At 45.2% G+C, this 13887-nt stretch overlaps 1 protein-coding gene across 4 annotated transcripts in view; it reads right to left on the bottom strand.

Annotated features, from left to right (window-relative positions):
• Positions 1-13887, bottom strand: part of CNTN5 (contactin 5) — a 3369946-nt gene that overhangs the window by 676914 nt on the left and 2679145 nt on the right. For all 4 annotated transcript variants that reach the window (XM_085621430.1, XM_085621433.1, XM_085621431.1 and 1 more), the window contains one exon: positions 11427-11577. In XM_085621430.1, the coding sequence (XP_085477556.1) occupies positions 11427-11577 (151 nt within the window). The remainder of the gene's footprint in view (positions 1-11426; positions 11578-13887) is intronic.

Genomic DNA, 13887 nt, shown 5'->3' with positions numbered 1-13887 from the left:
AGAGGAAAACACCGCAGGCCAGAAGAGACCCAGCGAAGGACAACAGAACCCGGGAAGCCACCCAGGCAACAAACAAAGCCCACCCAGAAGCACCACTGACACCAGATGAGACCAGACCAGACCAGAGGAAGCAGGGAGGAAATGCCAAAGGGAGAGGCACAGCCACCAGCCAAGAGGCCAAACACAAGACACCCCAGAGGAAGCAAGAACCAACCCAGGCATCAGAGCAGGCGAAGTGGCCAGAACCTCACTCAGCCACAGGGACCAGAGAGTGCCGACCAGGGCCCCCAAAGCACACTGACATGGGAGACAGACTCAAAAAGGAGGCCAGACCAGCACCACAGCGCCCGCCAGCATCCCGGGAAGCAGAAAGAGGAGAAAACCCCAACTGGAAACCCAGGCCGACAACCCCAAACACGAGAGAAGCCGCCCCCAGGGAGCAAAGGCCACAGGAAAAACACAAAGAGGCCAGGACCAGCAACCCTGAGGCATAGGACACAGCCAAGAATCCCCAGCAACCCGCCGGAACGCAAGGGCCAGCAGACCACCAGGGCAAAAACGCAACACAAACAAGTGCGCCAAGAAGAGCCAGGCCGAAGCGCAGGCAAAGTGACACGGAACAGAACCGCGAAAGCCAGGACAGCAGCAGGATGACAGAGACAACAACCAGCACCACAGCCACACAGGCACAACCTCCAGGAGAAGCTACGGGCAGAGACCCACCGAAGCCAACCAGAGGAATTGGGGCCCAGAGCACCACCACAGAGACACAGGCAATGCCATGGCCAGGCCAGGTCCGAGAGCAGAAGAGACCAGGCTCCCACAGACCGGCAACACCGGACACTGGCCAAGAAAGACAACCCGGCCACAGCACGAAAACTGCCCGCCGACAAATGGACAGCTGCCAAAAAGAACTGGGCCACAGGGGAGGAGAACCGTGGGAAACAGGAGGGGAGGCACCCAAAAACAAACACCCCTCCCCCGCAAAGGAAAACACCCACCGGAACAACCATGCAAGGCAGCCCGTGAGAGACGATCCCTCAGTGTGAGCAAGGAACAAGCCTCAACACACCAACCAACAAGCAGTCGGCCAGGGAGACAAACAACCCCGACCCAGGGCCCAGAAGATGGAATGCGACCGCCCCAACCTGCCCAAGAGAAGGAGAACAGGAGGCACACCCCAGCACGCCTGAAAAAAAGCCAGCAGGAGCGAAACCCCATCCCTACACAGAAGAAGAACAAAGTATGCGTGGGACAGGCGAGGCCTCCACAAAGGAAACACACCACAGCAACGGAACCAGACCCGACGCCGAACTGAGGGAGCCCCACAGACCGGAAGAAGATGAAAACAGGGACAAGGAACCGAGCCCCGGCAAGGGCTCCCCGGAGCAACCAGGCCCCGACAGAGCACAACACATCCCAAAGTACCCCGTACCCGGGAACAACAGCCGAGAATGAGCGCAGGGACACGAAGACCCAACGGAACGCGCCAAAAGGAAACCCAGCACCACGGGCAACCAAAGAGGCGTGAAAACAGTCAGCAGAAGAACAAGGCTCCCCCACTGGACCACCAGGGAACAGGCACCGGCAGGAGCCTACGGGGGGAGGAGGGCCACGAACGCCCACCAACAAAAGGGGAACGGGGTCAGCGGCAGGCAGCACAACAGCAGAGCCGCTGGGGGAGCGCAACAGCTCAGCGCAACACGCCCGGTGTCAGCGGGGCACCCAGACTAACCCCAATGACTGTCGAGACCTGCAGCCACACCAGCGCGAAAGAACAGCAAACAGAAACCGTGCCAGAACTACATGTCAGCAACCAATGTCAAGCCGGGCACAGCAGTGCCCAAGGACCCAGTCTGGAACGCAGCAGCAGCAGCCGCAAACAGCAACGGCCACAAACAGCAACGCAGACCGTGAAGAAGCCGGCAGCAGCACACCCCCAACCAGCAAAGCCGAAGACACACACAACCCAGAGAAAGGCAGCAACACCGCCAGAGGTCGAGGGGGAGGTGGGTGTGGGAGGGGGGGAAAAAGGCGAAACAGCACGCTGCACAAAACAATGCTGTCCGACAGGACCCACTACAGCAGGAGGCAGTACCTAAAGGAATAGAAACCCAGACATGCTAGGGAGTAGACCCCGCCAGGGCACAGACTCGGGAAAGCAGAGCACAGGAGCCGAGCAACCGACAGAGCCATCCTCCACCAGCCAGGACATCGGCAACCCGCCCCTTCGAACACAAAAAGGCCCCGCAGGAGCCAGGAAAAAAGGAAAACGCGCAGCGCAGGCAGGCCGACGCCCATCCGCAAGCCACGAGCATCACCCCATGCTGCCTACAACACCAAGGAGAAGCGGGGGCCACCAGACATCAAGCCCCCACCGCCAGCAGCAGTCAAACACACCAACAGAGCAGAAGCAGCGCAGCGCACAAGGAGGCGGGGAACAGAAGCGAAAGAGGCAGGGAAACTAGAAACCTGCAAGCAGCACTCACCCGGAGTGGGGGCCCACCCCAGAAACCAGGCCCCCACTCCAATCGCCCATCAGAAGAAAGTCCAGTGGCAGAGCACATGCTTCGCATGTATGAGGCCCTGGGTTCAATCCCCAGGAGCTCCAGGAGACTCCGCTGCGTCACTTGATTATTTTCAGAAGGCAAGCCTGCTTAATCACCAATAAACCGAAGAAAAGCAACACCGCAAAGTGGGACTCACCCGGGGGGAGGGCCGCAAACAGCCACAAGGCCCCCCCCTACACCATCCGGGATCCAGGAAGCCGCCGCCAGACCTCAAAGGCAGCAGAGCGTCGGCATTTTGGAACCAGGGGAACCAGGAAACCAGCTTGAAATCCACCCGGCCAAGCCCCAGGAAGACGAGCCTCCAGTAACCCGGAAGGACCCGGGAGGCCGGCTCACCAGCCACAAAGGGCCGTCAGAAACCACACACAGGGGAATCAAAGAGCCGGCGAGAAACCAAGCCTCCCAGCAAGCCCAGCAGGCCGGGAGGCAAGGAACCAGATACCCCAACCGCACAGCCACACAGCCGGACGGGGTAAAACAGGAACAGAAGCCACTCAAGCCCAGCAGGAGCAGCACCAGCATCCACATCAAGACTGTCGACAGACAGAAAAAAGAACAGGAGGAATGCTGGGTAAGTGCCCCATATGTACTCCCAGTGGGAGGGGCGGGGTTAGTGTCCCAGCATTCTTCTGATATTTTTTTCTGTCGGGAGATGGTAATCTCCATTAGTTATGAAGGGGACGAGGACATAAGGGACCTGGAGGGAATGGACAGCCTGTTTCCTTTGGGACCGGTCTGCAGTGGACAGCCTACTTTCCTGGTGGTAATCGTATATCCTAGAGCCCAAGGTGCTGTAAAGAATAAAGATTTCTAGTGTGGAGAAAGCCACTAATCTCACACATACCCCACAGATGGTGTGGGGTCCGGCATTACACTATAATACAATTAGCTGGGTCATTTAAACTGAAAACCATTCAAAGCATGATCCACCATGAGGCTGGCGCCGAATGGAAAAATACAGAAAGATGGGCTTTTTGCTTAGAGGAGATGGGCATGATGAAGATGATATAGACATGTTTTTATTTTCTTATGCATGTATGAATCTATCTATTTCTTGGCATTTGGAGGAAAAAGGACAAGGGCCTTTGATTGGTGGAGTAGATGCCTGTTGGAAGAGTTGTTCTTTAATTCTTCCTTAACTGCAAGCCTGATGCATGGTTCTGGTCAAGATTTTTTAAGCAGAAATACTTATTGTTTATAGTTTCTTGTTTCCAAGTGGTGACACCCTGGCTTTTTGTGCTGCGCTGGAGTGTGTGTGTTTGTATATATATCAAATTTCATGCAAATTCATCATACGGGTCCAAAGGTATTAGTGAATGAACCTTGTTTTTACTTTGTCCGATAAGAAGATTTCCTCAACTTAACCAACAGAAAGCTAAATTTGCTAAACATCTGCCAAATTTAGTGTGGATTTATCAAAGATGCCAAATTTATTAGCAAATAAAGCCTTCTTTGAACCTTCCCTTGAAATCTGCACCCCGGATGGACCTGCGTGAAATTTGGTGCAGATCCATAAATGGAAGACCAAGTTATATGTAAATCAAAAAACGAGTTTTAATGAAAAGTGCAGCTGAAACATAACTATATAGACAGAATTTATGAAACTCGTAATCCTTAGGACTCCTTCAAAATGAAGATCTGGTGCTTTTCAAAAACATGCTTGGCAAAGCCTGAGAATAGAGATAACCTTAACTGGCTCCTCCCACAAGCCTCTTAAAGGGCTAGCCACTCCCTTAACCTCTGCGGTGCAATCTCTGGTAGGTGGCAGCTTATTATAGACTTTAAAGTGTCCGGTGCATGCACTAACCTCGCCATGCTAAAGTATGCCCGGATTCAGATAGGTGCCCTTTTTTGAGCTCATTCTTATGTCTGGTGTGAGAACACAAGTGTCAGGCAAAGATTTTGACACTACTCTTCTGAAAACTTTGAGGTGTATTTAACAGAGATATCCTCTCTCACTTGATTCGAATGGTTGTTAGTCATCAATTTGCCTTCTACGGACTGCTTCCGTTCCAATGCATGAGTGTATTTTTTCAGCTAATGTTAGGAACTATTTGATGAACGCAGTTGATGAACGCAGAAAGCCTTCTTAGAATACATTCTTATCCTTTTAAAAGCGACAAATTATGCATGTCAATCTAAGTCTTTCTTGAAGTATGATGTACAGAAGTATGTAAATGCAGTTCATTATTTCAATTTCTTATTTTTAATAAAAATATGTTTTCTGTGCGCAGAAAATATACATAAAAAGTAAGACCTAGCCTGTGTTTCATTTTTTTACCTAATATTATTTTGAAGGTTGACTTTTCTTTATGTCACTCATGGCACATCTGGCTCATTCAGATAAGTGTGTTGTCTATCTGGTTTGAATAAAAAAATGGCTTTCTGCTTCTTTCTCAGTCTTGCTCACTGGCTCCAGCCTATTGCTGATGCAGACCATCAGGGTGCCAAATTATGTAAAATGGCTCATTGTCCCTTCTAATGGATTCTTTACCCCTGCTTCTGTGTTTTTTTTGCACTCAGGTCTCTAATATAGCATGCTGACATAAGCAATAGTGATCCTTCATTTGCATGGGGCAAGATCCACAAACAAATGATGGAACACTCTCTTGGCACTGAAAGGGCACAAAAAACGTCCTGCAGTACCCGCATTACAGAAGGGTCAGCACAAGCGTCAGCATCCACTTCTCTAATACAAAGGTGCCCTGTAGGCACAATTGAGTGCAAACATTTGTTGAACCCTTAGGCCACTTTCTGGAATACAGCCACACATGCTTTCTTGTTTCCATTGTATTCCTTATACAGCCACCCAGGGATACAGGACCTCTATGACTTGGGAACCCAAAGCTGCAGGATTTTTGTGATCGCCTCACCCTCTGCTTTGTAGTTGTGTACTCTTTGAGTACTGCGGGTTGCTGAGGGATTTCGTTGCCGCAATTACAGTTATCACTATAGTGAAAATGCGCTTGCCTTTTACAGGGGGGGTGATTGCCTGTACTACAAGAATTATTTGCGATTGCTCGATGAACATTTTAATGCAACAGGTAACTAGGTAAAATGAATCACCTACAGATGTAGTTTCAATGCTGTCACTGCTCGGATTACATGCTTGCTGTGTACATTTTCCTTGAATATTAACGTCCTGAAAACATAGACCTACATAACCTAAATTTCTGTCTAATGACAAAAGTAAGATAGTTACATAAGATATCACTTTTAGACTCCAGCTTACTATTCTAAAAACAATACTCTACTAATTACAGCAACATTTGACTCAAAATCACTCTTATGTGCCCCATCGATACTTTCACTTACATTTTGTTTGTACCAACAAGGGATAAAGAAATAGCAAAGTATCAAATTGCAACTTCCATATAAAAGTATGAATGAGTTTTGAGAGCAAGGCAGGACTTGCTGTACCGGGCATTGGGTATTCCCCCGGGCGGCTCGAAGGGTGGGGGTGGTTTTGTTCCTGGGGCCGCTTTAGCGATGAGGTGGGGGGGGACTGTGTTTTGCAAATTGTCATGGGTTTAAAGCACACGCTGTAGAGTTCCTTTTATAACCAGCATTTTCCAGGCAACAATAAAAATGTCAAGATATCGCTGGTGATTAATGTTCCTGCTGGAGAGGGATCAGAGTTTTGTCTAGTGGCAGTTTTGATTCATCTGAAGTAGCCCAGGGAGTTAAAAAGCCTGCTGCATAGAATGTGTACCACACAGATCCCAGAACTATCCATCATGTGGATAGCTTAGTGGGTTACTGCTTTTGTGATAGAGATCCTTTTGTTACTTTCAGTTCATAAGTTACAATTGTAATATAGCACAGTGAGCTATGAGCTGCCATCAAAGAGCTGCACGTAAACTGCATGAAACAGGTTAGAGAATCATGTTTGTTCCCAGCCTTTCTTTATCCTAATGTTGCTAAAAGGGGTTTGTTTGGCTAGAAATAAATTATGAGTAAAGCCAACCCTCCAGATGTAACTCTCTCAAAGTAAGTGCCTCACAGTACGGATTATACTGTGCCGGGAGACCCCATGGTGGGTAGCTGTGCGCCTTATAAATTTATTTACAATACAATACAATTATATTTGATTCATAAACCCTTTAGTCACATTTGTCTGATGTAACATTTTCTATACAGATTTACAAACGTATTATTCATGGTCTGTGTGTGTGTGATGTAAGGTGCTCTGACACCCTACACTGTTGTGAGAGGCTCTATAAAACAAATGAAATACATGTGCTAGAGGTGCAATGGAGAGATGAGGGGCACAGTTGGAGAGAAATAGTGAGGTAATCTGTGGAGAAGGAGGTCATGGAGGCACCCCAAAATATTGTCTCACAGAGTGACATATTGAGCACAGTAGCACCAGTGCTGAAGTCCAACCTGCTGTGCTGCGTATTGGGGTGGAGGATGCTAACATGCATCAAAATGGTCTTTCATTGTGTTCCCAGATTCTTGGCTGTGCTAAATAGTTAATGTGAGTTATAAAGCAACGGGGGAACCCGAACATCCACTGGACCCGGGTAATGAACAGTACAAAAGGAAATGGTCACAGTGGAACTATATTCAATATAGGATTCAACATCACCTTAGCAAATCAGTGTAGCCAATGTATTCATATTATGACATATTAATGTTCATATTCAATAACAACATAAATATCTACTTAGTTGTAAGAAGGTGCTCCAACCGAAAAAATAAAGAAGTGCTCAAAGTTGTGCCCTAGTGAAGGTTGGTCGGAAAAGGAAGGGCAACGTGCAGTATATACATCAAAGACTGATAGTGACCTATCCATCCAATTTAAAAGCTAACTATGCAAAGAACATAGTATTCTGACGACACAGTAATTCAATTGCTGTTGTCTGTACTTGAAAGAAAATTAAAACCGTCGACGTTTCGACCCCGGTAATATGTGCAGGGGAATTGAGTCCTTGGAGTGGGGTCTTCATCAGGACATGTGGAGACACCCAGGGATGGTTTAAAATAAACCGTAGTTATTTCAGGTGATGGAAATCTTGGTCGTAATCGATTAATCAAAATAAAAGCAATGTATATTACCCTTTGAACCACCTAAAGGAATCTGGTGGAGACACTCAAGACTGTGGGCCCACAGGCTCCTGTGTCATAGAGGCAAGTGCAATGACTTTATACCTGCTGAAATTTAATAATGAATGTATGTCAGCAGCAGTGTTACCTTGGGAGTGAAAAAAATATACTACTACATTATTGGCCGTCCCAAAGTCCCTAATGAGCGCGATTAAACGTACTTGATATATATCATGGATGTAAGTAGAACACCTAGGGATGGTTTAAAATAATCCTTAGTTATTTCAGGTGATGGAAATCTTGGTCGTAATCAATTAATCAAAATAAAAGCAATGTATGTTAACCTTTGAACCACCTAAAGGAATCTGGTGGAGATACTCAAGACTGTGGGCCCACAGGCTCCTGTCTCATAGAGACAAGTGCAATGACTTTATACCTGTTGAAATTTAATTATGAAAGTATGTCAACAGCAGTGGTACCTTGGGAGTGAAAAAAATATATTACTACATTATTGGCTGTCCCAAAGTCCCTAAAGAGTGCGATTAAACTTACTTGATACATATCATGGATGTAAGTAGAACGTCAGAATTGATAAAACATTCCACCACGGAATGAATCCATAAATGGTCTAGTGTGGAAATACAAGAGCCGTGGTTTGCCTCACACAATAATTCAGAGTATAGGCATAGAGCTAATCAAGAAAACAGACAGGAGCTGGGGGAAAAAAGAAAGTAGTAGGTACTTCCGTGCTCAGTCGAAGCCAAATGGATATCTGACGGGAGGGGCCATTTCAGTGTCTGGTTATATGCGGAGCGTGCACGCGCTAAGGCAGCACGTAGCCTGATTAGAAGCTGACAAAGCCAGTCCGACAGGGCGTATACCAGTACAGGGATGACGCATCATGCGTCGCAAGGGACCTAAACCCAGGATGTGGTATTTTACAAATAAGGTCTACTTTGCAGAAATAAAACAAATCTATGTATAACAAACAGTTCATTCATTATTCAGACATGACAGTTGTGCACTGGTGACTTCCAGTTCATTTAGCCCATCACGGACTAAATCAAAAGAGTGCATCCATTTGCACTCCTGGACAATGAGAACAGAGTTAGTGTTCCCGCCCCTGATGCCCAATGTGACTTTCTTCGAGGACCACCCATTTAATACTGTCTGGTGAGTGGCTCAGTGTCTGAAAATGCTCCACTAATGGTGCCCCAATAGTACCACACCAAACCCTGCTGCAGTGTTGTAGGATGCAAGCCTTCACTTTCTGCCGTGTTTGTCCTATACACATCTGATTGCAACGGGCAAATAATGGCATAAATGACGTCAGTAGTGTTACAATTGGTGTGGGTTTTTAAGTCCACGGTGTGCTGTTTATAGTTGAGTTGCCTGGTTTCGATAGTTAAATTACATGCTTTACTTTGGCCACATTTTTAATGGCTCACAATCTCTGGGAGTTGCCAGAAAGTTTGAATGGAGGGTTGTGGTGGAGTCTCCAGGAGTGACGGACCACAGGGCCTCGTACGCCTTTGTCCTTCTTGAACGAATGCACGGGAGGATCAGCCAATTCTAGATCTAGAATTGGTTGATCCTCCCATGCACTCATTCAAGAGGGAAAGGAATTTTGATATTCTTCAAACTTGAGCAAAAACTGAAGAATGTCAGTAGCTGAACAAATATTGGCCCTCACCTTGGCCACAAAGTTCATTTTAAGCATATACAATAATGGCTTTCTGTGCAAAAGCGAGGCAGACCAGGATGAACCTTATAGAGGTTTTCTTTTTTAATGTTCACGAGAAAGCTAGAGACAAAAAGGCATTTCTAGACAAAATCGTGGATGACCTTTATGCATGTTCGTTTACTTCAAAAATTAACTTGGGCGCTGTATTAAGAATTTTATAATCTGCAGCTTTTAAGTAATCATAATTGGTTCAAAGTCAAAAGAACTGAGAAAGCCATAGAATACTCCTGAATGATAGAAAGAAAAGCCAGCATGTTTTTCTCCATGCACATAAAAACTATAAAATATCAGGAACAACTACCCAAGTCTGACATCATAAATTTCGGTAGAAACGCGTAGGTGGCCCTATGATCAGGGATAGGTATTCAATGTTGGTAGTGAGGGGGAGTATATGTCCATCTGCATCACCCTTCTCAATGTTGTGTTATATAGGAGCTGAGTGACTCAGTTCCAGGGCGCGGAATGCAGTCAAGGATTGCTAAAAGGACAAAAACAAACATGTAGAGTGTAAAGGCATCTTCATTCTATCGTGGGTAATAGTAGAATGTTGTGTGGGTACAAGAGATTAATACTGCATATTACTATCAATGAGTTTCTCCTTTGTTTGTATTTCCTTTGCTAACCTAAAGCTGCTTAAAATAAGTTTTTAATGCTATATAAGAGCTAGAATCTAAACAAATTGCAATGGCACCAATTCACTATGGCATATGCATACCAACCCTTAACTTAGGTGTTCAGGTACTATAATTACAACTGCAAATTCACTTCAGTTATTCATAAAACAAGTGCTTAATTTGAGCCGGTGGATTCCCATGCTCACCACTGGCACTTAATTGTCAACATCAGCACTTATGACCGCTGCCACAAGGTGGCGCTGTTGTATAATTTACAGTATAACCGTTGTTTACCCGTTCAATATACATCAAAAACAACTAAAACTTGTCTTCCAAGTCCTTCTTAAAGCTTTTGGGGTGTTGAACAGTCTGAATTGTCACACTTCTAGCTGTGTGATGGTAAGTGCTGTGTAGGTGCTGTAATTGGCATTGATGGCAGTGGCAATTGGTGGTGCAAACTGTGGTGGCCTCCTGATGAGGGCCCTGGCACTTTTTTTTTTTATACAAATTAAGAACTGTATGATAAAACTTTATTTTGCTGCTGTCGATAAAAATATTCACAAACAGAGTGTAATTTAAAGCACAAGTAAATTATCACATCAGGGTAGCTTGAGCTTGCTTGTGGTTGATGAGTTCCCATTAACTCAAAAGGTTGTGGCCAAAGATAAATCACTTGCAAACCCTTTTCCATCCTGAAAACAGTTGTCGCAGATTTACTTCTGTTAGGAGAAAGATACGCCTATTATCAGGGTTGGCAGGTAGCGGAACACCAACAAGGATGGCAGGGACAGAGTAGAAGGACCTTCTCCACTGGCGGAACAATGTTAAGCCGTAAAAATACACCAACGCATTACATGTGCGGTTTCCAAAATACACAATTACTATAATAGATAAGTATTTATGCCTCTGAGTACTCCTGGGAAGGTGTGACTGCCGCCGTCAACTATTGGATTCCATGATAGTCATAAATGTGTTCCAAGCAAAGAAAATTCATAAAACAGCAAATTTATGAGTTTTTGAATCCGACCCAAGAGAGTAGACCATACTGCTTGCCTTCTCCTTTAGTACTCCCTCCCTCCAGTAGCAAACTTAAGCTTGAAATCGTCCTTTTGGTAAAATGCGTTTCTCCCTTTAGATGCCCTCCAGAGACGAGATGGTAGGGAAAAGTCAGAAGAAATTTCAGCATTTTTCCTAAAAATCAAAGCCAACAAAGTTTTACATTTTCTGAAAGAACATTCTTAACTGGACGAAAAGGTGTTCACAGTTTTGCTTGAAAAAGATGTTTCTAGTTTAACTCAAGAGGAGTTTTATGGTTGGTGGATCAGGTGAGTGGTTCTCATTAACACAACAGGTGCAGAGCATCTTGCATTAGGGCCCAATGCACTGGATAAAGAGCACGTCTCTGCCTGTGGAAAAGAAAATAGTAAAATTCAATGAATGGCCGCTCACCTCTTGTTCTGTTTCAGTGCCTTGTCTCCTTTCCTCCAAGAGATGGTTGGCTTGGGAGACGCCTGTGGTTTGCATTCTGTGACAACTTCTTGTCCCTTGGTGATAACTATTGTTTTTTGTTGCTGACTGGGCTCGAAAGTGGGAGCTGACGCTGTTAAAGAAAAATGCAAATTAGAAGGGAAGAATGGTTTGTTTCTATGTCTCAAGCTGACAGGTGATCACTGCTCATATATTTAGCTGGGCAACATAAATTCTGGAGGCATAAGGTTAAGCATGCGCTGTTAAGCAAGCGCCCAGCTCCAGAGGTAGACATTTAACTGAAGCGGGCTGCCAAACACTGCCAATTCGACCATTTGTTAGATGTCCAGGGTTTGAAGATGATTCATGGTGTTGAGCAATCACAACCAATATTGTTTTATTTCCGTCACTTGGAACTGTGCACATGTTGGAATTATTAATCTTTCTACCTTAATATATTCAGTAGCAGAACAAAATGGGTTACAAGTTGAACAATTGCAATGATCTACTATTCATAGCACTGGGCGTGCATAATCAGGCTGTGAAAAGTTACACCGAAGACTTCACAGAGCGCATGGCTGCAGCGTGGGATCAGATGTGACGCCACACATCGCTCCACTAACCTTTTGTATTTTCCATTGGCGGTTTCCAGCGGCAGCTCCTCCGTTAAGGCGGAGGAGCATGGCCCCACTGCTCTCCCAGCAGAGAAAATATGAAAAATAAAATGATCATAAAAACAGGTTATCATTTTATTTTTCCTCACTGAACCAAGTCTAGGGCTGGGCCATCCCGATAGACAGCAGCTGAAGCAGGGAGGAGGAGTGGTGGGCACTGCTGCACGTGCACATGTCGGTTTGGCCGTCTGTCTTAGAACCGCCAAAACGACAAGGGGCTCATAGATCTCTCGACCACGCTGTCCCCTGCGCTGCTCACCACTTTTCTTTCACAGCAGCCGCCACTGGCGGTTTCATTGGGATGGTTTGCTTCGTCTAGCTATAAATATCTGCTCTCTTCCAAAAATACAATGCTCTGCTCTTCTTCCCCAGCCTCTTTTTAGATTTTTTCTTTGCTCCCCTCGTTCTGCCTTATCTTTTGATGTTTGAAGACGCTCGGTTTTGTTATGTTTTTTTAAAGGGCAGATGTTCAGTCTTGGAATGGTTAAATTACTCACCAGTATCCTTCAGTGCACCAAGTTCTACTCTTCCCCCACAGTACTAATCAGCGAGAGGATGACCCCATAAAGGAGTCCTGCTGTTGTCTCGTAAACATTCAATGAATATATATATATCAGTAAGGCTCAGATTTCACTGTTACAAAACCAGTGAAATTCAGCAGTTATGGTACATATTATAGCTTATGGTAGGCCATGTGGGGACTGGAAGTCTGAAAAATCCAACATAGATTGGGATCCTTCCGTAGAGTAAATGGTGCATAAAACAATCCTAATAGGGTGTGTGCAGTGAATAGAATTGATTGTAAGTAACCTGTTACTATTTTTTCACATCTTTCTTTATCTGATCCCTTTATTCCCTTGTTTATGTTCCTTTGGCCTATATGCTGCTTATAAACTGTTAAGATTTATGTGGGCTTAATCATTTGGAAAGTGAGACTCCCTAATGTGAGTTTATAGTCAGACAGTTAGGTGTTGAGTATACCACATAGTGTAATGTTACTATTTTAACTTTCCCCCTGCTACAGCTACACCGATTATAGATGGGTAACAGTGACCTACAGGGATGTTTTTCACTGAGGGGTTCTGAGTACCATCAAGTTAGTGAGAGTGACTCTTGAATTGTCTATGAAGTCACACGGAACCCCCGAGCTGAGTAACATCCAGCAGTTCACTTTTTAACCATCTATAATTTTATGTTATATATGGACCAGAAATCACCTGTCCTTGTTTTTTACTGCTACGAGGTGTAATGGAGGAGCCATACATAACATGGCCTCTGTTCTTTATCCCTGTCACAAAGGTTAACAACAAAAAAAGACTTAACTGCGATCCTTGACCAACCTCCACCACCTTCCCTGCCTTCCTTCTCCCTCCTGCAGCTGTGCATTCTGCTTTGAGTCAAAGCAAACAAGCATAGCTACACTGACAGGCTATCAAAAGGCCTGGCAGGCCTTTATAACATCACAACAGTGGGAAACCAGTTTTGTTATCAACTGTTACTATGTCATAGCAGTGGGTTGTAAGAGTCAGAAACTGAAATAAATAGAGCTCCCTATGAGAGGCAGACATAACAAAAAGATTGCAAAGATATATAATAAACTGTTGCAAAAGCTTAGAAGAATATTCCAGGCACATTTTAGAGTGGTTTGGTGAATAAATACAACTGTTTGCACTCAGCTCAATTGCTCCATGGAAATAACCATGTTGAAGCAAAAGTGTTTTATGACTGGAAGCAGCAATTAAGGATTGGTTTGACTTGAAAGGGCTGTA

Source organism: Triturus cristatus, chromosome 8, assembly GCF_964204655.1.
Source record: "Triturus cristatus chromosome 8, aTriCri1.1, whole genome shotgun sequence".
NCBI lineage: Eukaryota > Metazoa > Chordata > Amphibia > Caudata > Salamandridae > Triturus > Triturus cristatus.
The sequence above is the reverse complement of the archived record's forward strand: the minus strand, read 5'-3'. Positions and strand labels throughout refer to the sequence as shown.